The 22,185-nt window shown below is 47.2% G+C and overlaps 1 protein-coding gene across 1 annotated transcript; it reads left to right on the plus strand.

Moving 5' to 3' along the window:
- The first annotated feature begins 9 nt into the window (after positions 1–9).
- On the plus strand, positions 10–17,053 carry LOC8051788 (putative zinc metalloproteinase YIL108W). The gene is made up of 6 exons (XM_029995166.4): positions 10–783; positions 1,345–1,501; positions 1,570–1,675; positions 5,362–5,467; positions 16,608–16,661; positions 16,715–17,053. Exons 1-6 carry the CDS (start codon positions 20–22, stop codon positions 16,956–16,958), a joined length of 1,431 nt encoding a protein of 476 aa, XP_029851026.2. The 5' UTR covers positions 10–19; the 3' UTR covers positions 16,959–17,053.
- Positions 17,054–22,185: the final 5,132 nt, after the last annotated feature.

The raw sequence follows: 22,185 nt of genomic DNA on the forward strand, positions 1-22,185 counted from the left end.
GGGCACTGTAAGCTCTACGATGATCTTCAAAATCACGAGCCCGAAGGCCGACGAGGTCCTCGGGTGGTCCCTGGCGTTAATTCGCGGCCGCTACCTCGGAAGTGACCGGATCGACGCGGTGGAGGTAGCGAACCTCTTGGAGGGGCGAGACGCGCACCCGGTGTCCTGGCCCGTAGCGGGGGGAGCGTTCGTGGCCTTTGTGAGCCTCCTGCCGGGGACCAACGCGGTGCGGCTGGGTCACGGGGACCTTTGGCAAGACCTGGTCCTGCGTCACGAGCCGCCCGGCCCCCGCGAGTACGTGCGCCCGGCGTACGTCGTCTGCCAAGACGAGCCGGACCGGGGGCCCTCCGTGGAGGGGGCCCTCCAGAGGGTTGCCCTGGGAGCCCGCATCCTCCAGGCCCTACTGGCGGAGACCCTGGCAGCCGCCGGATTCCAGCGGCGCACGTTCTGTCTGGAGCCCGCCGTCCATGTGTTCCGGACCGGGCTGACCGTCGCGGAGGCGCGCTCCATGGCGGCCGGGAAAGTTTGGAGGTGCCTGGCCGAGGAGCTTGTGCGCTCAGCCCTGGGTGACCCTGACCGCTGCAAGCTCCTGGCCTTCGCGTCGTGGGCAGACGCGGAGCCCAGCGGGACGGCGGGGCACCCCATGGTCGGGGCCGGGGGCCTGGCCCTCTGCGGGGACGGCCGCCTCCGCTCCTGGCCCCTGGATCTCCGGGAGCTCGCGGCCGGGCTGGGAGACGCTGGGGAAACGGACCGCCCCGACTGCCCAGACATCCAATGCTGCGGGTAACGAACCCTTTCCGAAATCGCTCTCTGGAACTGCGCGATCCCGCCGGCGCTCCGCAGTGCCGCCGTCGCCGCGTATACCCCACGCGATCTCGATCACCGGCGCTGCTGGCCCTGATTCGCTGTCGTGGACCACTAAGTTTGGTCGACATTTGTAGGCTATGGAAAAAGTTAACCTACTCTGTCAATCTCGAGACAAACAACCAAAAGTAATGGTGCAGTTCAAATTTGTGAGTGAGAGTTAGTGGAGTTGCCTTCGTGCAAAATGGGGACTTTTTTTTCTTTCTGAAGAATTGCAAAATGTGTCCTGTCATAGGCATTTCAGTTACATGTTGAAAGACTCCGAGGTGGTCTAACTTGACTATAATTTGTTTATTGCGGCGAGCAAAGTGTCCTTCGTTTGTCCAGCGCTTGAAATTAATATTTTTATTGTTCTAAGAATGTCTGCTCCAAAAGCCACTTTTGCTGCTTCTAAACACTGTTTTAGCTGCTCCTAAAGGTGCTCCAAAACGGCTTAGGCCAATCACATCACTGGAATGTTGTTCGGGGTGTTTCCTGCAGGGGCTCCCCGTGGGCCTGCTTCTGGAGCAGTCTGGGCGGGGTCCTGCACGAACTGGGCCACGTGTTGGACCTGGTGCACGCGGACGTGGGTATCATGGGCCGGGGCTTCCACCACCTGGCTCTGCTCTGCGCCCCCTCGGAAGACCCCCAGAATGCCGTGGGTGGCGCCCCAGACGCCTTTTTCGGTGGCGACCTCCCCGTTGACCCGCGTCGCAATCTTTACAGGCAAGGATCTCATGGGGACCGCCGCACTTTCCGGCACCGAAGGCCGCTCCGCCCTCGGAGCAGGACCCCGGGACGCCGGGCGGGAAGATTCCCTTGACCAGGCTGGGTGCGTCGCCTTTTGGGATTGTCGGTCCCCTTTTTCCTCCCCTGCTTAGCGCGTCTGTCTCAACCGGGCTCACCCAGACTTCCGCTTTAGTCGACCGAGTAGGTATTCTTCTCGTAGCAACGACCCATAGAATCGACGTCCAGATAAGGGCAACGCCAAGTTGGCCCAAAAATATAGCGCATAATAGCTAATGGTTACAGCTATAAAAATGTAGTGCAACTTGGGAAGTGCGTGGAAACTGAAACTGTAAATAATTACGCGCTTGGTCGCGAAGCTTTTAATTAGTTACCTAACGGCTCCAACTGTAGGCATCTACATTTCTGTCATCGGGCAGAAACGTGCCAAAGCCCGAGCATCTGGAATGTCCGTGATGAGCCACAAGCGTGGTCGTTGCTCCGTCGGCTGCGAAATTAAGTTTAAAAGGATTGTCCGGTCGAAACCGGAAGTACTTAAGTTTTTGCGCTCTTTACGTCGAGAGAGCCTTCATGTAGACAAACAACATTTTTATTTTGATATATGATCTCCCGCTATTAACTAAACCATTCAAGAGCGTATGTACGAAACTGCACCCCAAATTTCGCCAATGTCAATGGCTGACATCCGTAGCTGCTGTGTGACGTCACAAAACGCAAAGGTTTGTCAAATGGTCGAGATAGCAAGCGTTGGTCAATGGATGTCTTGTATTTTGTTTCAAATTATGTAGACTCCTAGGCCAGTGGTTCTCAAATGGGGGTCCGGGAAGCCCTGCCTCATCAGTCCAGCCCGGCAATAAAAGTTTTTTTTTTTTTTTTTTTTTTCGGGTCGGAAAGAAATGTTTTAGTTTTCGGGCAAGTCTTTTTGTGTGAACGTCGATAAAAGAGGTCTACTTCACACTAGCCCTTAATTATATCCATTTATTAAATCATTATTATATTTAACCTATACCTTTCCTCTCCTCTCACCACAAACGGGGTCCTCCATCATCTCCGCCGATCCGTAAGGGGTCCGCAAAACGGCGATGGTTGAGAACCACTGTCCTACTGAAATACGGTTCTTTTATTGCAGTTCCCAAGCGTGTACAAAAAAAGTCACGCCTTTTAGCGGGACATTACTCGAAAACAGCCATAAGCTTCGAACAAACGTATGCCGTTTCGCGCAGACACAACTGCGACGGCCACCGATCGAATTAGGAGTGCTTGCAAAGCAAAGGATGCAGATTTCGCCTCTGAAGCGGCAACTGGGTACACAAAGCGGTATCCGGGTACGCATATCAGCGGATCCACTGGATCGGTGTTGAGGCTGCGGGTCTTTCCCTCAGAGGCGATGACCGCGGGTTGAAGGCAACTGGCGAATCGTTCAAATGCATGTCGTCACTTGACTTGGACGAGCCTGGTGAATCATAGCCACGCTCTATTTGCACATGCGGGTCAAACAGAATTTGGCTGCACGCGTGCTAAATACAACTTCTGGTATCGTTTCCAGGTTGTCTAGCTGTTGGTTTCGGTTTCCCTGCATAAACAAATTGATTGATCCAATTTGGGCGAGGAGTGGATGGACGTAGTTTAATATCGTTGGCACAGCATCACACCTCAGCTTACGAGCCTTCTGTCCGCTTAAAGCTCAGCTTGTAGCTCTCTTCTGTGAGATGACTGCTGCATAAGTGGGATCTCAATCTTGACGGGAACCCAGTCCCTACGCACGGCGACGATTCATTTTGCTCGTCACTGCACGTCTCGGGGAAAAGTGTGAAACGTCATGTCTTGGCTCGCATGTGCCGCCCGGTGGTTGTGGCACTCAACCGCGCAACAAAAATCTCACCCAACCACGAAACAAGTCGAGCACAACAGCAAAAACGAAGCACGCTGAGGCGTTCACTCGCAGGTAAACGACGAGACAGAAATGCTCGCTTTGTGTTGTGTGACATCAGCGCTCCCATGTTGCCACCGAAAACAGCGTTTACGCTAGAGTGCGATTGGAGCAGTAGGAATTCAATTACTCATTAGAGGGGCATATAAAATTCAAATATTGCACATACGATGCGTCTCGAGGCAATAACAATGATATTCAATTGTTTTCTCGAATACAAAATTTGACCGGACAACCCCTTTAAGTACTATCGAATGCTAGACACCGAGGGCCGCTTCGTAATTTCAATTTTCGAAGGTGTGGCAGAAATTCAAACCTTTCAGTTTGTACGGGGTGCAGTCCCAGGAACCGGCACATCTAATGTGCTTCGGAAATTCGGAATTTCGAACTTACACCTTCGACGTTCGACACGCGAACGTCGTTTTGCAAAGACGTTCGTTTTTTCCTTTTACGGGTCAGCCGGGAGGTGCCGAAATCTTAAATATAGCGCGGAAATGACGGCCCCGCATTTCTCAGTTTGCGAGCTGGCCACGGGGCTGTCGTCATCTGTACATTGCCGCGTGCGTGGCTGTTACGCCGAGGAAAACGGGGTTCGAACTTGCTTGGCTCGTTCTTCTATCGATCTTACTCTTCCGGAGAGTTCTAGCCCACTCTCGGCTCTTGTCGGGAGTTCTGGTGCGGAACCTTCTCGAACATGAAAGCGGCAGTAACGCGCCGCTTTGGCGGTCGCCCTTTTGTCGCAGGATCTGTGGTACTTTTCATTTTAAGTTAGTAGGTGTGAGTCTGCCACGTTAAACGTTTATTTTCGGTTCTAATTTCGCCGACCATTTTTAGTCGTGACGATATTTAGGTAAAATGGTTACTCATCACGATTCCCTCGCTCGTTGAGAATCCCTACTGTGGCGTTCTCCATGTTTTCGCGTTGGGCACGCCACTGTGAGTGAGCTGGTAAACCAACGTAAAACGCTTAAATGGGTCGGTATAGGACGTAGGAGATGCACAAACGCCTTTTTTTGTACTATTTTTAATATTTCGCCACAGCTGACTTGACCTGTAAGGAAAATAGACGTAGAACTTTCTGAAATATGACAGTTGCGTGCCCAGTTTCGGCTATCTACGTTTGAAATTCGAACCATGCGAGGTACGTCTAATGTGCTCCTTCTCACATCGTGCCGACCTACCCTAATTAGGACGACACCGATTTCCCACAGACATCTTCCCGCTACTATTCATGCGCAGAAACGAGTGCTGTCCTTTATTCTAGTTGCGCTACCCTGCGGGACTTAAAGGGAAGCTGAAACACTTATTTCGAAAAATGAGATAGAGGTTGAATCTAGCGTAGTTTTATTATGTGAATTTGAATATCACGTTTGTTTTCCCCGAAGATGAACCTAAACGCGAGAAAACACGAAAAACTTCCGACCAGTCGTGGCATCTCTTTCGGCCGCCAAGCGCATGTCGCTTGAGACCCACTCGTGTAATCGCGAGCTTGTCAGGTATATTCCCCGCACTGGCATTGGTCATGATGTCTCTTTCTGCCTTTTCTAGAAATAGCGAGAGTGCGTGTGCGTAGCTTCGATAGGTGCTGGAGATGCGTGAGAGCGGAGATTCTGCAAACTCCTTTTGTGACGTCGCGCTCCGGGAAGGAAGGCCTTTGGTGGTACTTTCAAAATGATTTTCTGCAGCCACCATGGTCCAAATTAAAAATGTTTTTGGATATTCGAGATGCTGGAGGTCAAATGAAGACGATTTATGTGTGTTTCCTCAAATACAAAACCGCTCCAGCTTCTCTTTAAAGAGCGACTTTCCTGGTCATTGACCGGGGATTTTTGTGTGTGCAGAGCCCAAGTTGCGTCCCGCTGGCATGCACGGGGAAGGCGTCCCGGGGGACGGCAGCGGTGGGCCGTACTGGTCTCGATCCTGTGCCGTCATCCTCAACTACCACAGGTAGCTGCCAGACAGATCGCCCACTCTTCCCAACTGCTCGGGGAACAGTTTCTGATGAAAGTAAAGCAGTCAAGGGGGGATGTGGCTCGGGAAGGTCAACTTTTCAACCATTCGTTCGAATCGGGGATGGGCAGTGTTTCAAATACAAGTATTTGAAATATGTATTTTAAATACTTTGTGTATTTTGCGTTTGTATTTAATTACAAATTGAACAATGTATTTGGCATGTGTATTTAAATACTAAAACGTGGGTATTTCAAATACAATTTTAATTAAATACAATTTGTGGGCGAAAATACATCACCTCAAATTTGTTGTCACTGTCCAGAGCAGGAAGAAAACTATGTTCTGCACCGAATGCAGCGTCTCTCAATCAAGCACAAGCGTTTAGTGACTTTGTGATTACGGCACTAGTCCAGGGTAAGAATAGTGACGAAATCGAGGTTCACAGGCGGACTGGCAAAATAAGTGCCTGTGACAATTTGTGATGCTTTCCACCCTGATTTCCATCCATATTTTTGCCTGGAACATTCTAAATGCGCGGGTCGTCCAGATTTTCGTAACTGGTGCGAGTTGCAACAATAAAAAATTCTCTAGCTAGTGCTGCGCGTCTTGGTCATCTCGGTTCTTTGTTGGTCTATACCAAAATGTAATCAACAAAAAAAGCTGCTTGAAGCTCTGTACTTGTTTCACGTATTACGTCCAAGCTGATTACATTTTTTTTGTGGTTATATTTCTATTACGTTACCAGAGCCTCTCACACTAACTCCCGAGTGTACGATGCAAAATTAAAATGAGATACCCAGAAATCCGTTGCAGGTGCCCTGAAGTCGCTGACGCAAATTTTGAGGAATGTATTTGGAAAAGTATTTGGAGGAGACCAAATACATTTGGTTGTATTTGTATCTTTTATTTAAATGATTTTTTGTAAATGTAATTAGATTCGTAATGAAATACATTTTTGACGAAGTATTTTGTATTTGTATTTCGATACATATTTGCATGTTTTTTTCCCATCCCTGGTTCGAATTAATTCAAAATTTCAGAGTGAATTGAAGCCTATGAGGGACGATGCAGTGCTGGAACTGCTGTGCCAAACTGCGCTAGAACGAATAACCTGCTACATGCTGCCTTAAAGATTTGCACCATGTCTGCGCCAAAAGGGAGCTGTTCTCGAAAAGGAAACTCAGAGTGTCTGGCACGTGGCATTGTTGGCGATGCCACTGAAAACAAGGAAAATACAGTTTTTTTTTTGTTTTTTTTTTTAAGATGTTAATTACTATGTGCAAAGAGTAGGGCTGCGCGAATATTCTAATTTTTGAATAATATTTTCAAATGTTACGCTATTTGATATCCGCTTCAAAATTAACTGCGATACTCATACTTTTGGAAGTGTTGATCGCGGTGGATTAGCCCCCTTGAGTGCACTTCTCCTCAAGCACCGGTGCACTGCGGAGAAGCAATACCCGCAGAGATAACACAGTAATTTCCCGACTCGCTTCTCAGCCGTGCGCTCAGGCGAAAGCGGTACAGTGCACGCGCGCGCCTGGTGGATTAGAAAAACAAACAAGCAAGGACCTTTGTGATTGTTGATATTTACATTGCAATATAATCTTCAAAATTTTACTGCGGCTATTATGCGAGGGCATATGTTAGGCAGTGATGTTCTAAAAACCTCTGTTCATTAGTTGTGCCTGTTCTATTTTTTTTCATTTTTTTTATTTAGAATCAAAGAAGTTACTTTTATATAACAAGAATAATTATAAGCCCCCTTAACTAGGTATGGCTGGGCGGCTTTATAGGTTTAGTTCTATGTCAACTCTGTCGTTTACTTGCCGTCTCAATGTAGGTGTTGGACTTTCTGAGACCACAGTCTATAATTATAGCTAGATTATATTTAAGAGAGCTCATGAGTGGACAGATAGGAGCTTAGGAACAATCTCTGCGAGTTCAGCTGAATTTTTGTTTGAGCGTGGTGTAACAGTTGTAAAAGGTGTAAAGAAAGGCGCAGCAACTATTCAATATTCAGAAATATTCGGCCAAGCCGCTATTCACTTGGAATTAGCTTCCAACCCAAAATTCATTATTTGCGCTTGCCTAACAAAGAAGAGTTATCGGTTCTTGTGCCAATGGTGCTCACATGGATCGCAATGAATAGCTAGCGCTAGAGTAACCAGCGCTATAGCTAGTGCTAACTGATCGCAATGAAGGGCTAGTGCTATTCATTCTGGTCGGTTTCAGTAGCTATGTGCTCTGCTTATATGCTATGTGAACAGTAGCAGGTCGAGTATGAGCGAGAGCAGCGTGATACAAGCAGTACAAAGTAGCCAAAAACACCTTTTACATCAAGCACAGATCAAAGATGCCGTCAGTACTTGTAATAGGTTAATTGAGACATCTGCAAGATAACCACCATACGATTGTTCTATAAATAAATATCTGTAGTGGCCAGGTCCCCTATAGGTACAACACTTTAGATAGTCTCCCAACACTCCATCCGCTGCAGTTTTTTTTTTCCACGGGCCAACTTCAAAGAGACTGTATAACATTTTCCGACATGAAAGCTCAAAATTGTCTGCTCCAAGAATGGAAATCTCTGCTCCAATACCTATTTTTTCCTGCTACAAGAGCTGCTCCAAATTAGCACTTGTCAGTTCCACCATTGCGTCTGTGCGGTGACCCTGGAACTGCATTTCACAAGAGCGAAAGTTTTGTAAGATTTCCAAGGTCAAATGTTTCTAACGTCGACAAAAGCTTTTCGAGCCTAGAAAGAAAGGAGGATGCGCGAGAAATGTAGAAAATATGCGCGACCACCAAGTTTCCACTGTTACCCACTAGATGGTGCCAGTGTGTCCTGTAGTAAAGTGGTAATTTGAGCTAGTTGGTACATCAGTAATATTAAACAGCGCACAAAAAGTCGGTGGAAGAGAAAAGGACAGTAGAAAGAAAGAGCGCTGACTCCCAACTGATTTATTTAGAAAGAAGTGAAAAGAAGGAAAAAGAAGCCACGTAAATTGAACCCCCCGTGAAGTGGGGTTCAGCAGAGCCATGTTCAGGACCCAGGGTTGGGCAAAAATACTCAAAAATGTATGTGGAAATACAAATACTGGGATACATTAAGATAATAGCTAAAATACTGATACTAAAATATATCTGTAAAAGTGTACCGCAATATGTATCGGAAATACATTTTAAATAGAGGCAAAAAGTTTTTGGAAATACAAATACAGGAATACATTTTAGGGAGAGCAGAAATACAAATACAGAAATACTAATACTGCAATACTTTTTTCAAATTTGTTTGAGACGCCAACTGAGATGAAGCCTGAAGTTTGAAGGGGAAGTATTTGATCCCAAAATTACTTTCCTGTACGCTTGGCATTTTGCCTTGAAGGTAGTGGTTTCGAACAACAAGGAGTCTTCAATGGGCTCAAAATAACGTTCCATCAAGGACTGACCATGGTCCCTTCCCTAATATCCTTTCTGTCTGACGAAAGATGCGAAAAGACTTCGACCTCTAAATAAATTCTGTGTCACCCTTAATCCCATCAAAACGTCACCATGCCCCTGTCCAATAAGTATGCCCCTGTCAACATTGATCACATGATGTCACGGTGGAACGAACTGGTATTCTTTATCTGTAGGTGTGGCCTTGAACATAAAACTTTACCACGCTGCTGTATAAAAGGACAATACATACTTTTGTTGTAGGTTATCTCGTTGAAGATCGTGCAGGTAGCGTCCTTTGGAATTCTCGAGAATAGTGGACCACCTGAAGCATCCTGGGGAACTCATGTCTTATCTTCTATTGCGGTGCTCAAAGTGCGTGGGCACACGCGCTCCTACTTTTGACTGCATTGCTACAGAAAGTTCACCATGAGTATTGAAGATAGAAACCAAGCCACGATGAGAATGGAAGAGAGCTGGACAAGAATGACGAAAATAATCCCTGGAGAAGGGGGACAAAGGACAAACACAAATCTCCAAACACAGATAGGTGACTGGTGCGCAACCGAGAAAATCTGCCAGGTTCTTGTATCGAACCAGGGACCTCTCCATTTCCAGCGGAGCGCTCTACCACTGAGCTAACCAGGAGTTAGACGTCTGTAGAGCAAACAGGTTTTATCAGCTGCCACCAGTCAAACACCAACGAGGGTGAACGGCCTGCATTTTAAGGTTATGACCTTAAAACCAGTCACCTAGCGGTGTTTGAAGATTTGTGTTCTTTGTCCCCCTTGTTCTCCTTCTCCAGAGATTATTTTCGTCGAAACAAAGCCAACTTGCGGAACCTAGCTTTCTGCCAATTCCGGTGTACGGTTTTGATTTTGGTGTCTTCTAGGCGAAAATGCAACAAAGAAAAGGGGGATTCGGATCACCGCACTAGAAAGGCAACATGACTCGGAATTATTAGAAAAGTTATAAAGAAAAACTTTCAGCCTTTTTTTTTTATTTTGGTGAAGAAGGAAGACCAGCGAAGCTGTATTATGCTGGGAATGAAGTGATGGCCGGCCACAAGTCGGCAAGCCAGAGTGGAAAGGCTCGAAAGGTTGCGCCATCTATGAGTGACGGCAGCAAGCAGACAACTGGCAAACCGGTTGTCTTGTTGCCGCCGTCGTTCATAGATGGTAGTTGTCAGAGTTTTATGTCATCATTTGTTAGCTGGCGGACACGATCCCTGAAAAAAAGCCCTTAGCAGCTATATATATATATATATATATATATACCGTAAAATCCTGAAATAACGCCCCCCTTTTCGCCGTAGATAATTGGCCAAAAAAGTGGGGTGGGCGATCTTTCAGTATTTAAAAACCAAAATCACAAACAAAACTCGAGTAACGCGTGCGCCAAAGCAGCGTGGGTTTCCCTAGCTCTCATCGCTGAAACCGTCAAACGACACATCGCTATCGCTATCGAAGATTAAATCGCCTCGTCAATGAGGCTCTCGGGATCCTCGGGTCCATTGGTTACCGAAGCCAAACGGTCGTTGAGCTCGCAGTCCTCGGAACCATCGAGCCTTGTGGATATTCCGCACCGTTTGAACGAACTCCGCACGGTATCCTCGGAGACGGAGGCCCACGCCTGAGCCACGAAGTCCACAACCTCTTGACGCGACGGCTTGCGAAGGTTGCCCTTTGGAGTCACCGAACCTTTCCGAAAGAACGATGCCCAAATTCCACGCAGCGCGTCCTTAAAGGGCTTAATCCATGAGACGTCCGCGGGTTGCAAAATGGACGTGCAACCGCCCAGTATCAAGGCGACGTCGGTGTCTTTTGCGTCGAGCGCTTCTCGGGCCGCCTGTCTTGTGTATGGGTGCTTGGTCCAGTATGAGCAGTCTCCTTACGTCGTCGGCGTTCGGGCCCCAAACTCTCCTAGTCCACTCCAGTAGGACGGGAGAGGTCATCCAACCGTTCTTGGAAGAAGTAATTCGCACATTTGCTGCAAGTACAACAAGTATAACATGAAATAACAGTTCGGGCCCCAAACGCACATTACACATGCTACGCCGATGAGTGAAGATATGCGAACTGCCCGATTTTATGGCTGAGCGCCGAAGCACGCGCAAGTGAGTAACCTTTGGAAAGCCAGCAAGCTACGCCATCTTTCGGAAATGGGGCGATACAAAACAAAACGGGCTGTGGCGTTTTGTCAATGGATGACGCAACAGTCGCTCTATTTAAAAAAAAAAAAATGCTGTCTGCCTTATTTTTACGTATTTCTAAGGCTTTGTTTCGACATTTATACCCTGAATGGTGATTAATTACAACATACCTGGAATCCTTAGAGAAAAGAGTACTCCGGGGGGATCCGGCCGGTTGGCTCCTTCAGTACGATCAAAGCAGGTAGCTTGATGCCCGCTGCCGTCGCGCACAAGGCCACCGTCATCCCTCGCCGAGCAGAGCTGGTGTTGGCGGTGCGAATACTCGACTCGCCGACAGCATTGTTGGTTCTCGCAGCAGGGCAATCCATCCGGACCATAGTCTGATCCATGTTGGCTATGTTGTAGTCCGAGTAGTTGTGCTCCAGGCGCAGAGTTGACACAGCCTTTCGGAACACCGTAATTGCTTCAACGTAGTCGGCAGGCAGCTTCTGACTTTCGTTGGTCCCCACCCGCATAGACACATTAAATCGCTTCTTCCAGTTAGCTATGTACTGGCATGACGCTTGGAAGTTTCCTAGGCCCATCTGTTCTGCCAGTTTCCGCGCATGCTCTTGAAGCAGGCGATTGCTGACTGCTCGACCGGCGGATCTCTCAGTCTCCAGAAAGTCCATCAGTGCGTCGTCGATTTCTTCACTAAAAACGGGTCGTCCCCTACCTATTGCTCTCTTCAACTTGTTCGTTCCATGGCATTGTTGTAGAAGTACTTGGTAGCTCGTATTCCATTCCCGTACACGCTTCCGGTCAACTTCGAAATGGCGCGCAGTCTTGCTCACGTTAGCTCCGTTCTTGCGGTGCCATTCCACGACTTCCACTTTCTTCTGGATGGTATAGCTGGACCTTATCCCGAGTATACACAAGAAACGTCTTCACAGTTTGCTGGTCGAAAGATTTTCTGGGGTTGTCGGGCGATCTGACGACAACCACTAAGTGACCTTCAACGCTTTCCTGATGTCATTCAATAAGTGACCTTGACCACTTTCCGGGTTCCTTCCGTTATCTTATCTCCCTTATTGTGTGTGGCCTCTTCTTTTTGTGAAGGGAATCCTAGGCTTTCCAAACCTTCTCCCCTACCCTCCGGCACTTTTCTCAACCTTCGGGCATCGCTATTTTTGGAAGGTGGGCGACCTATCAGTATTCGAGGGAAACACGTGTTCGAACATAAAAGCGGAGTGGGCGATCTATCGAGTGTGGGCGCTATTTCAGGATTTTACGGTATATATATATATATATATATATATATATATATATATATATATATATATATATATTGTAGCGGAGTGGACACGGACCCGTATGGTAGGATAAATGCGCTTGCACTTTACTTTGGGCCCGAGAACTGCACTGCGAAGGCTGTTCTTCATACGTGCCAGCCATTACGAAAATGGCAGATCTGGACTTATATAAAAAAGACAAATGTGGATATATAAAAAATTGGGCAGATCTGGCTATATCAAGCACATCAGTTTATATAAGCCTTATATAGCCAGATCTGCCCAATTTTTTATATATCCATATCTGGGTCTGCCAAATAGGGGGTATATCTGCCTTCCATATCAGGGTGTTTTTTTTTTTATTCTTGCAGATTTGTTTTAAAAAAAAGTCATAAAAGCTACACTTAGGCGGTTTCTGCGAGTGAGTTACACGCCCAGGGGGACATTATGTGGGCGCTAAGCTTTGCGATTACTCGGCTAATTAATTAAAATTCACTAATGAACTTTTCAGTTAGTGAAAATAGACATACAATTCCAATAAGCAGCTAGCGGGGCGTCGTCCAAAATCCCGAAAGCAGTCATTTTCAGACAGTCTTTCAGCGCGTGAGAAGCACTCTAAAGTTACCAATCGTGGAGCAGGTACAAGGCTAGCGGTTTCGGTAAGGCGCCCGCGCAATTTTTCTGTCTGTTATCTAGCCCCAGCCATGTACAGTGTACCTGGCCCACGAGTGGTAACTTCAGCGCACTACTGCGCTTCACACGCGCTCAGTCTTTCTAAACATGACTGGTTTAGGGGTTTTAGACGACGCTCAGCAAGTTTCTAATTAAATTAATCTAATTAAAAGTTAATTATTAATTTTAATTAATTAGCCAACTTATCGTGAACATTAGAAAACTACATAACGTCCCCCTGGGCGTATTACTCTCGCACAAACCGCGTAAGTGTAGCGTTCACGGCTTCTTTTAAAACAAATCTGCAAGAATTTTTTTAAAAAAAACGGTCTTTACTATAATGGTAGTTGACTCTTCGACCTTCCACAGCGGGAGCAATGGTAAACTGCGCCGCGCTCGGCTGTAGCGATTACCCGGTATCCCGACGATCGTTTCGTCGGCATGAACCGCGTGACAGAGTGTCCGTCAAGTTAGAGAAAGTACGAGCAGAACGAGAGGGATACACCCGCGGATGACTGAGTTTGCGGCACGCATCTCATAGCGTCGAGCAACGGCACTTTTCTACCGTTGTTTACATTCGCGCACGCCTTTGCATCGGCTTTTGCCCATTTGTGGAGTAGATGTCCTGTGCCTATCGTTACATAACGCCGATAACGGCGATCGGTCGGCGGCGGCTCCGTGTGCAAGCTCACCGAGACGCCGCCGTCAGGGGATCGGTTCGTGCCGTCCGCGAGACGGTAACCCTTGCAAGGAGCGAAAGCATGTTGGCATGCCGGTTAGGAAACATCATAATATGACGCCTGAGTCGATGAGAGTTGTCCGTTACTTGATTTATCCTCATCTCAGGGTTTAGATTATGACGGTAACCTAGCATTGTTTACCAGTATTTCGCAAAATCGTAACAATCTTTCTACAAGCGACTCGTAAAGCCGCTCGTCAAATTTTGGAACGCGTAATTAAGAATCTGTGTTTCTGTTGTTTTTTGGCGGCATATCGAAACTTTCTGCTTGTAGCGCAATCGCACCAATGCCGAAACATTCTGCACAATGATTCTCCCGGCTGCCAGGAGATAGACACGGCCTAAATTTAGAGGTAATCTGGAAGAATACATTTAGGAAAAACAATCAATTGTCACGAAGTAGGTTGCAGCGCTCTTACGTTGACGAGACGCGACTTGAAAGGTTTTATCTGAGGGAGATGTCGACACGGCCACGGCAAAACCACCACTTGAACACAGAAACGAGAAAGTACCCGTGAAGATTCAACACGATGTAGCACAAGCTGTTGTTTGTAGAACCAAACACTAAACGCATCACAAAAAATTCTTGGGCTTCTTTGAAGAAATCGCTTGCAGAAGCAGACATACGCAGCAGCCACAAATGGAGAATTCACACGCCAAACTAGGTCCGGCTAAACGCATTCCGAGATCGCCAGCGGCTAGTGCGTCATCAGTCAAACCACGTGACCATTTACCTTTTACAACGCTTTCAGCTTAGGGAGAGGGAGAAAAGGATCGAAGGAGAGGCCAAAACGGGGTTTTACGAACAAAAGGCTTATCTTATGGGGCCACAACAAGCGGATGTGTCACTTGTAACGAAGGTTGACAGTGCTGTGAATGCTATGTGTGGCCTTGGGCACCAGGCAGGTGCGATGTCCTGCTTTGTCACCAGATTCTAGACTGTAGTCACGTGACCCTAACCGGAGACACGATTGGCCTGAAACACGCGTAGCATCTACCCCGATGTCAATACCAAGTGAACATACAGCTCTATTAAGTCCAGCTTTTGAACTCAAAACGATGCGAGTTTCAAGATACTATGTTTTACGCTGTATAGCCCACATTATAATTTTAAATAAAAAAATAAACGCGACTATTTTTTTGTGGATGATTTCAATAGATAAATAAAGATGTGTATATATATTTTTACCAATAGATTTCAAATCATGTGTACACTGTTTCAAATTTTTTTACGAACGAGTTACACATAAAAGACACCACGGACAACACATCTTCCGACTTTTAACACACGATGAATCGCCGACGCTCGCAAACGGAAGGTTACGATGCTGCGCGAACGGTTTTTGAAAGAGCTGCGTATTGTACTCCGGGCGCAACGGCTTGCGTTTGAAGGGAAAAGGATTCGGGACGGCGAAGTGGCGTCTTGCATCTTGAGTAAGCTAACGGTTCGTGTTTACCCGCTCAATTTAGCGGGGAAACATAAAAAAAAAAATTTGTTTCACTCTCAGATTTTGCGAGAAAATGGACGTCACGTGACATACGTACCAATTCAATTTCTCGCTAAATTTAGCGGAGCAGTTACACCGATGGCGACGCCAACACCGCTTAACTCGGAAACGGGTGTCTAAGAGCTGCGACTAAAATCCATTATTTGATTAACTCGCGTTCCGATTGCACTTCGTCATATTGTCACACATCAAACATACAACCAAATTTCATTTGTCTTTCAGTCTTCAAAATGAGCAACTGATTAATTGGTCCAAATATCTGGAATAACTTAACTCTAAGGATTTTAACAATAGTTAACCAATTACATGAGACTTGTGCAATATAGATCAATCAACTAGTGTCTTAGCGAGTACATATAACTTGTTGCTTGCACGACTGAAACGGGCCCATATATCATTATCAGGGGCGCATTTGCACGCGTATATGGTGATATATGGCCGTATTTACGCACTTATACGGCCAGATCTGGCAGTATTTGCCCACCTATATGGCAAAATACGGCCGTATTAGCTCCTATATCTGGCGAAATACAGCCCTATTTGACTGCTTATATTATCATATCTGGCCGTATATAAAATATATCAGGGCCATATCTGATATTTTCATAAGGGAGGATCCGAATCTCTCGATTCATGTAAGCCCAGCACGCTCCTATGTCTCGAGTCTTTCTCGTCTCCTACGCTACTACATTCCTCCCTCCTCAGGCGAATGTGAAGACATCAGGTGCTTTGCGTAGTCTGGTCGGATACCGACGAACCGCAGTGGACTCGGACGCATCAGCTGATCACTGCAGAGTTGTGTCCGATGCATCTGCTTCTGCTTGCGGTGGTTCAACTGTGCATAAGTTGTCCACCGGCATTGGGGCGTGCAAAGCGGTCCAGTCTTCTTCGCAGATTTGTTTCTTTATCTGATCTGCATGCACCAGGTGTCGCTTGTTATCTTCCGTCAATACTTCAAACATAACTCGTCCTTCTTGGCTGACGATCACACCTAATCAAACACTACACGAGGACAGTATTTAGTAAGCGCTAAATAAAAATAATATGGAGTTACAAGGCTCCAAATATGTCTCCCGAACGTCAAAGGTACATTGTTTCGCATTTCCATTTTTATCTCGGTATTGGATTTTGACTTTTTTTTCAAGTGTATAGCAAAAAATATGTAAAGTTCCGAGAGAATGCCCCCCCTCCCCCCATCCCGTTTTTCTGGCTAAATATCTGCATCATAAAAATTCCGAAACATTTTGAAATGTTTGCGCAACGTACGGTCATTTTGGTGCACCGAGTTATAGCGGAAGGCATAAAAACCCACTCCGAACGACCGTTATGGACGGACGCTTTATTTCTGCAGGTGGATCAACAGCGGCATGGCCGGCGAGGATCGGACTCCAATTGAGTTCACAGGGTGAGAGGTGCAGGTGGCGCCCGGGACGAGCGCTCGAGGCCGCTTGCGTGCAGGTCGGGGTTGGCCTCCTCGCACGGCATCCGCCTGGTGGAGTTCCGCCATCCTGACGACCGGAGGGTCCTCGGCTTCTGGGAGTTTCCCCGAGGCTGCTTGCAGCTGGCGCTGGAGCCCCGGAGCATAAGGGCCGCCCTCCCGGCGCATTTTGCCGGCCCGCCTTGCGACCAGGGCCAGCGAGTAGAGCTCTTTGCCATCGACTCTCTGGGAAATACGATAAAAACACACTTTCAGCTCTCGTAGTGCTTGTTGTGCGTCTTTGCTTCCGAATCTGTCGTAGGTAGCAAGAATGACGACCGAGCTACTCGCCAAGTGTTGAGAATAAAAAAAAAAGTTTACACGCGTTCAATGCTGCTTTGCATCGAGGGAATCAAATGTCACTCGGCAGTCGTCGAGCGAGGGCTTTGTACGTGCAATGCTGGTACCAAGTGTGTTTGGTTGAATTCCATTTGAAATATCCGATTAAAGGGGGGCACTCCTCCATTTTCCTCCTCGCTGTTTATGGCCTTCTCGCACGAGTGCTAATAGGCTTACCAGCCCCCCCGCAAAATCTATGTAACCCTTCAAAGTTATCTGCTTCAATCCCAAACATCAGGGATTAGTTAGGCAGGCTGGATATGAGCTCGGAAAGGTTCAGGCTAACTCGCTTTTCTCCTTTTTTTTTTTTTTTTTTTGCAGTTTTAAAACACATTAGATACTTCCGCATGCGGCCACATACGCTACAACACCGCATATTTATCTCGAGTGAACGGAACTTGAACATCACAGGAGGAGGAAAAGAGGTGGGTATTTTTATCTGAACTTTGAGCGACAACTTTTCTTGGCAATGCAGTGGAAGGTAGAGGCCCGCGTCCCCTCTCCCATTTTGAGTGTGCGCGGTCTCTCCTCCTCTCCCCGGAAATGGGGGAGGAGGAGAGCCTGCGTACACTCAAAATGGGAGAGTGGGCGCGCGCGTGTACCTTCCACTGCATTGCTAAGAAAAGTTGTCGCCGAGTATAGAGGGTTGAAAGTTCGTCGTTCTAACAACGGCACACTGAAGAGTGATTGCATCACTATTTCGCTTTTTTTTTTTTTGTTCAAAGTAATAATTATGAGTAAATACAAGTAAAAAATATTGCAGTAAGAGGGCGAATGTTGCATCATTGCATTGTGAAAGAAGAAACAACTCCCCAAAGTAGGGTCCTTTTTCAAAGCCTACACTTAGCAGTGTCCTATACGAGAAGTGACTCTGGTTCCAGTTTCATGAAACTTGCACAAATCTTTTATATACATTTATTCAGATGAGGTCATTGATAAAAAGAGCGATCGGTCACACAGTAAAAGGGAGGAGAAACTATACAGCATTTTACATAAGCGTACAAAGTGGTATATTAGAGACATGATTTGAGAAAAGATGATGCAGTGTGAAGTTGTACCTTCCGGTATATTTTACATCTAGAGTAAAATAAATAACTTTACTTCCACACACAAAAACAAAGATATAATAGTAAGATATTTAGGTTGGCTGTGTATTTACGATTACAAACAATTTCAGGTGACGGATGCCATAGTGCCTAACTGGAGCAGCTTCGATGCTCTCGGTGTATGAATGAATCGTGGCAAGCCGATATATTTTATCCTGCTCGAGGATAACATTTTGGGATTTTTTTTTATAGTGATCAGATAAAAATTATTAGTAACCACCAACAAAAACAGTAGGTTAAATACCCCGTGAATAAAAATGTGATAAATAAGATGTCCCTGCATTCAAAATGAGCAGTCCTTGGGAAATCAAATTCGGCACTTTACGCTAAGGTTTTCCTCGCTGTACCCATTTAATAAAGTTGCTTCCAAGCAGATCCGACTGTCCGTGCTACATATACGTCACAGGTCCCTTCTGTTGAGGACTTGCTGAGCCGCCACTCGTGCCAAGACTGAATGCCAGGGAAGGCGCGCACCGTCAGCCACTCTTCTTTTTTTTGTTCACGATACCGAACAACCTCATTTTCGTCCAGATATACAAGATGCACGCCTTTCAGTTTCTTTGATAGAACGCTCACCATTGTCCTGGCCGTCTGAATTGCGCTGACTGAACGTGCTCTCAGGCTGTTCAGCGTGGCCTGGTGCTTCACGAGTCCGCCAACTCCGTCACATGCATTTTTCCCATGTCCAGATGCAGAAAATAACCACTGGGCTTGTGGGCAATCGTCCTTTGCAAATTGGTGAAGCTGGTAGCGATTCTTGAAATGACTGGCGGCGCCGTCACTTACGTACGTCACGTACGAGTATACCGCAACGTTGTCTTCAACCCACTCCTTCACTTTTTCTAGAGCCAAGCAAGCGTGAGCGGCGTTGTGACAGAGGTCCTCACTGATGATGGCAAAGCTGTTTGAAGATTTTCTTGTCGTCACTACACATGTAAATATCGAAACTTGTTTTTTTTTCCAGTGGTATGCTTGCACTTCATCAGGAAGCACGATGGTCCAGTTTTCAGCAAAGTCAAAATGAAAGACAATGCTCCCGCGTTGCATGCACTGTTTTTCATCGTAGATCGTTTTACCTTGCGTTTGCCGGATATGGTTGTGAAGTACCCAACTTCCAACCGTCACTTGGATGACTTTTAGGAAAGTCTCAGGTTCCAAAGTTTTTTTCACAAGGTCGCCGGACTCCCATGTTGCAAGCACAATCTCTTCATCCTCCGGGATATCAAGTTCCTGGAGTGTAAGAAACTGGCCTTTTGGGCAGTGATCACAGCCTCCTTGAAGGCACAGTTCTGTTGCTGGGTCGCACAGAAATGCCGAGTTCATTTCACCAGTGTTGAATGTTGAGCCTGTAACGTTCTCTAGAGCGGCAATACAAAATAATAATTGGCGCAGCGCACACAAACGCACACTTCCTGGTGTGGAATACATTGGACCCATCTAGGGCGCAACGAATAAAATTTCGTTAGCCCAACGCCGGAATCGGGATGCTTGTCTTTGTATATACGGAAGGCCTCTCGTATTGAGCGTGTCATGAAGCGCTTTGGCACGAACGTTTTCTCTCCGTTGAGCATGACAGAGATGACGTCCTTCTGGTTGGGACTTTGGCGCGAACATTGTAGCTCGTCTTTCGTGAAGTACTCTAGGGCAGCAGACAGGTTCTCAGGGCTCACCTTGCACCTCGTGTAAGGATCCGGCTCATACCACACGCCATGCTTTTCCTTGAGTTTTCGGGATTTACTGATGAGGTACATTGAGGTCTGTGGAATCATCTTTTGAACCTCATTCTTCGTCAGTGTTGACGGCAGGAGTGTAAGCAGTTGACAACGTTCCCGGAGAGAGGTGGCGGTTTCAAAGGCCTGCCGAAAGTTGTCCACCCACTCAGTGCATGTGGAGCATGTTGGTTCGGACGACCCCGATGGTGCGTCCCTGTCGTACGCAATACGTAGCCTTGAGCGTATATTCTTGACAGCAACCTGCTCCAGTTCTGTCTGCTTTCTCTTGACATAGGCAGGCCTGTCCCGACTTCTTACGACGCTTGGTTGTCTCAGCGGCGACACATCTGTAGGTAGTATGCTGCGATTTAGATCTTCAATTGCTTCTTCAGCTGGCACAAATATGTCAGGGCACTGCTCTGAGCTTCGCATCAAGATCTCCTTAGTGATGTGCATGAAGCAATGGTAGCACAGGTAGTCCGTCGCACTCACTTTGGTGGAACAGTCAGGCGGAAGAATTTGCTTCAACGAGTTTAGGTCCAACTCGCCAACACTTCGAAAATTCCGCTGCTTTGGTATAGTCTTTTTGTGTTTGCAAAAGTAATCTGCACAAAACACTCGTTCGGAGCTCCAGGACGTCTTCATAATGTATACATAAATAATAGAAATTAAACCCCAACTGATGGCATATAATTGCCAAGTGAAAGAACTACTGGGTGCACAAGTGACAAGTCCGAGGCTGAGGAGCTCACTCACTGCAAACGTACATTTGAAAAGAGAGGTCACAACTGAGGCTGTCGGCAAAGCTTGATCCACGTCAAAGGAAGAAAGAGGGAAAGTCTCCAGACAAAAAATTGTGGTCAGCGGCCTTCGAAAAAGACTTTCCGGAATCGCACTGTCGTCCCTCCACGCGCTGATATGTAAGCACCCGAGCTTCTACCACGTGGTTCATGACACAGCCTGAGCCATGTCGGCGACCGGTTCGCGAGGGGTTGGCGGTGGGGTTACGTTGATGGTCACTCGGATTAGCCCTTGCTGTACTGAGCTACCGCCTGCAGTGCCTTATCGCCGGCTGGTGTCAACAACGAGAACACACACACCCTGTCTACACCAAAACTACAAGCGTTCACCGCACACGCGTCGCCGCCGCTTTTAAGCTTTTGTGAAATTGCTTTCTTTTGCCGCGGAGAACCGCCTTATCTTAACTACGCGCCTGAAATCCTTCCAGGCGGGCGTACACAATATCAAGCGTTTCGAGAAATGCCCGTGGAGTAGAACTATGGGAAAATTCGGAGCCCGCGATGTCGATATCGTCGCCGTTGTGTTAGTACGCCGTCGCGTACTGCAGTCCCCCGTTGGGGGAGGGGGGGGGCGGTCTTACTACGATAACATGGCGACAGCGTTTACACTGTATGTATTTACGCGAGGCTCGAGTATTTGGGGATAATGCTGCCGGTTGGTGTGCCCCTTTGTGCCGGATATTATCGCCCGTGACGCCAGCGAGTGAGATGGCGACAGGCATGGCTGCTCAGTAAACAGGCATCGGCGGCCATGTTTTGCTGGTTGAAGCGAACCCCCTTGTCCTTGACAGCGAGCGGGGAAATGCGAAAAAAAGATTGTATCGGCCGTTTTGCCAGAACTAGCGACGAGTGTCGTCTGCGGTTTCCGGCAACTATTTTGCCATAATCGTGAGCTTAGCGAGGAAATGATTTTTGCTAGCCACAGAACACTACCACGCAGAAAGGGAATGCTTGAACATGTTTTTGTTCTGGATATATATCAGGGATATATATGAGACAGAGAGAGAGAGAGATGAAGGTAGAGCGGAAGAGGGAATAGCATATAAGGTAGAGCGGAAGAGGGAATAGCATATCGTGTCGCAGGAGAATAAAGTAAACAAAGTTCCTAGTGGCCGATGGCTGCATGATCTTTTCTCGGATCACTAGTCCGTAATATGATACCTCTTTGTACACAGTAGTTTCTGTAGTGAGGACATCTGGCAATAGATGGCACCACATGTGTCGTGCTGCGGGCTTACCGGAAGCGAAGCTTCTTCCGGTTGTTGATTTACGATTAAAGGCACTTTTTGACGAGCTGTCACACAGGGTGGTTGTGTTCTTCTGCCTGGCGACCATGTGGTCGCACTCGGACGCCCACGGTCACAACATGGTGTCAGAAGTGGCCGGCCTCCCGGTCTGACGTCCTCCTCGCTGCTGCTATGCTCACAGCTAGCCCTGCCTCTCGTCGTCTCTGCGTCGCACGCTGCTACGCTTTCCGTCTTCTCGTCACCGTCGC

Source organism: Ixodes scapularis, unplaced genomic scaffold (assembly GCF_016920785.2).
Source record: "Ixodes scapularis isolate PalLabHiFi unplaced genomic scaffold, ASM1692078v2 ptg002900l_1__unscaffolded, whole genome shotgun sequence".
Classification (NCBI taxonomy): domain Eukaryota; kingdom Metazoa; phylum Arthropoda; class Arachnida; order Ixodida; family Ixodidae; genus Ixodes; species Ixodes scapularis.

Coding starts and splice junctions, on each gene's coding strand:
- LOC8051788 (XM_029995166.4), top strand. CDS start 20: ATGATCTTCAAAATCACGAGCCCGAAGGCCGACGAGGTCCTCGGGTGG. Junction 784..1,344: donor CCAGACATCCAATGCTGCGG/GTAACGAACCCT, acceptor TGTTTCCTGCAG/GGGCTCCCCGTGGGCCTGCT. Junction 1,676..5,361: donor GATTCCCTTGACCAGGCTGG/GTGCGTCGCCTT, acceptor TTGTGTGTGCAG/AGCCCAAGTTGCGTCCCGCT.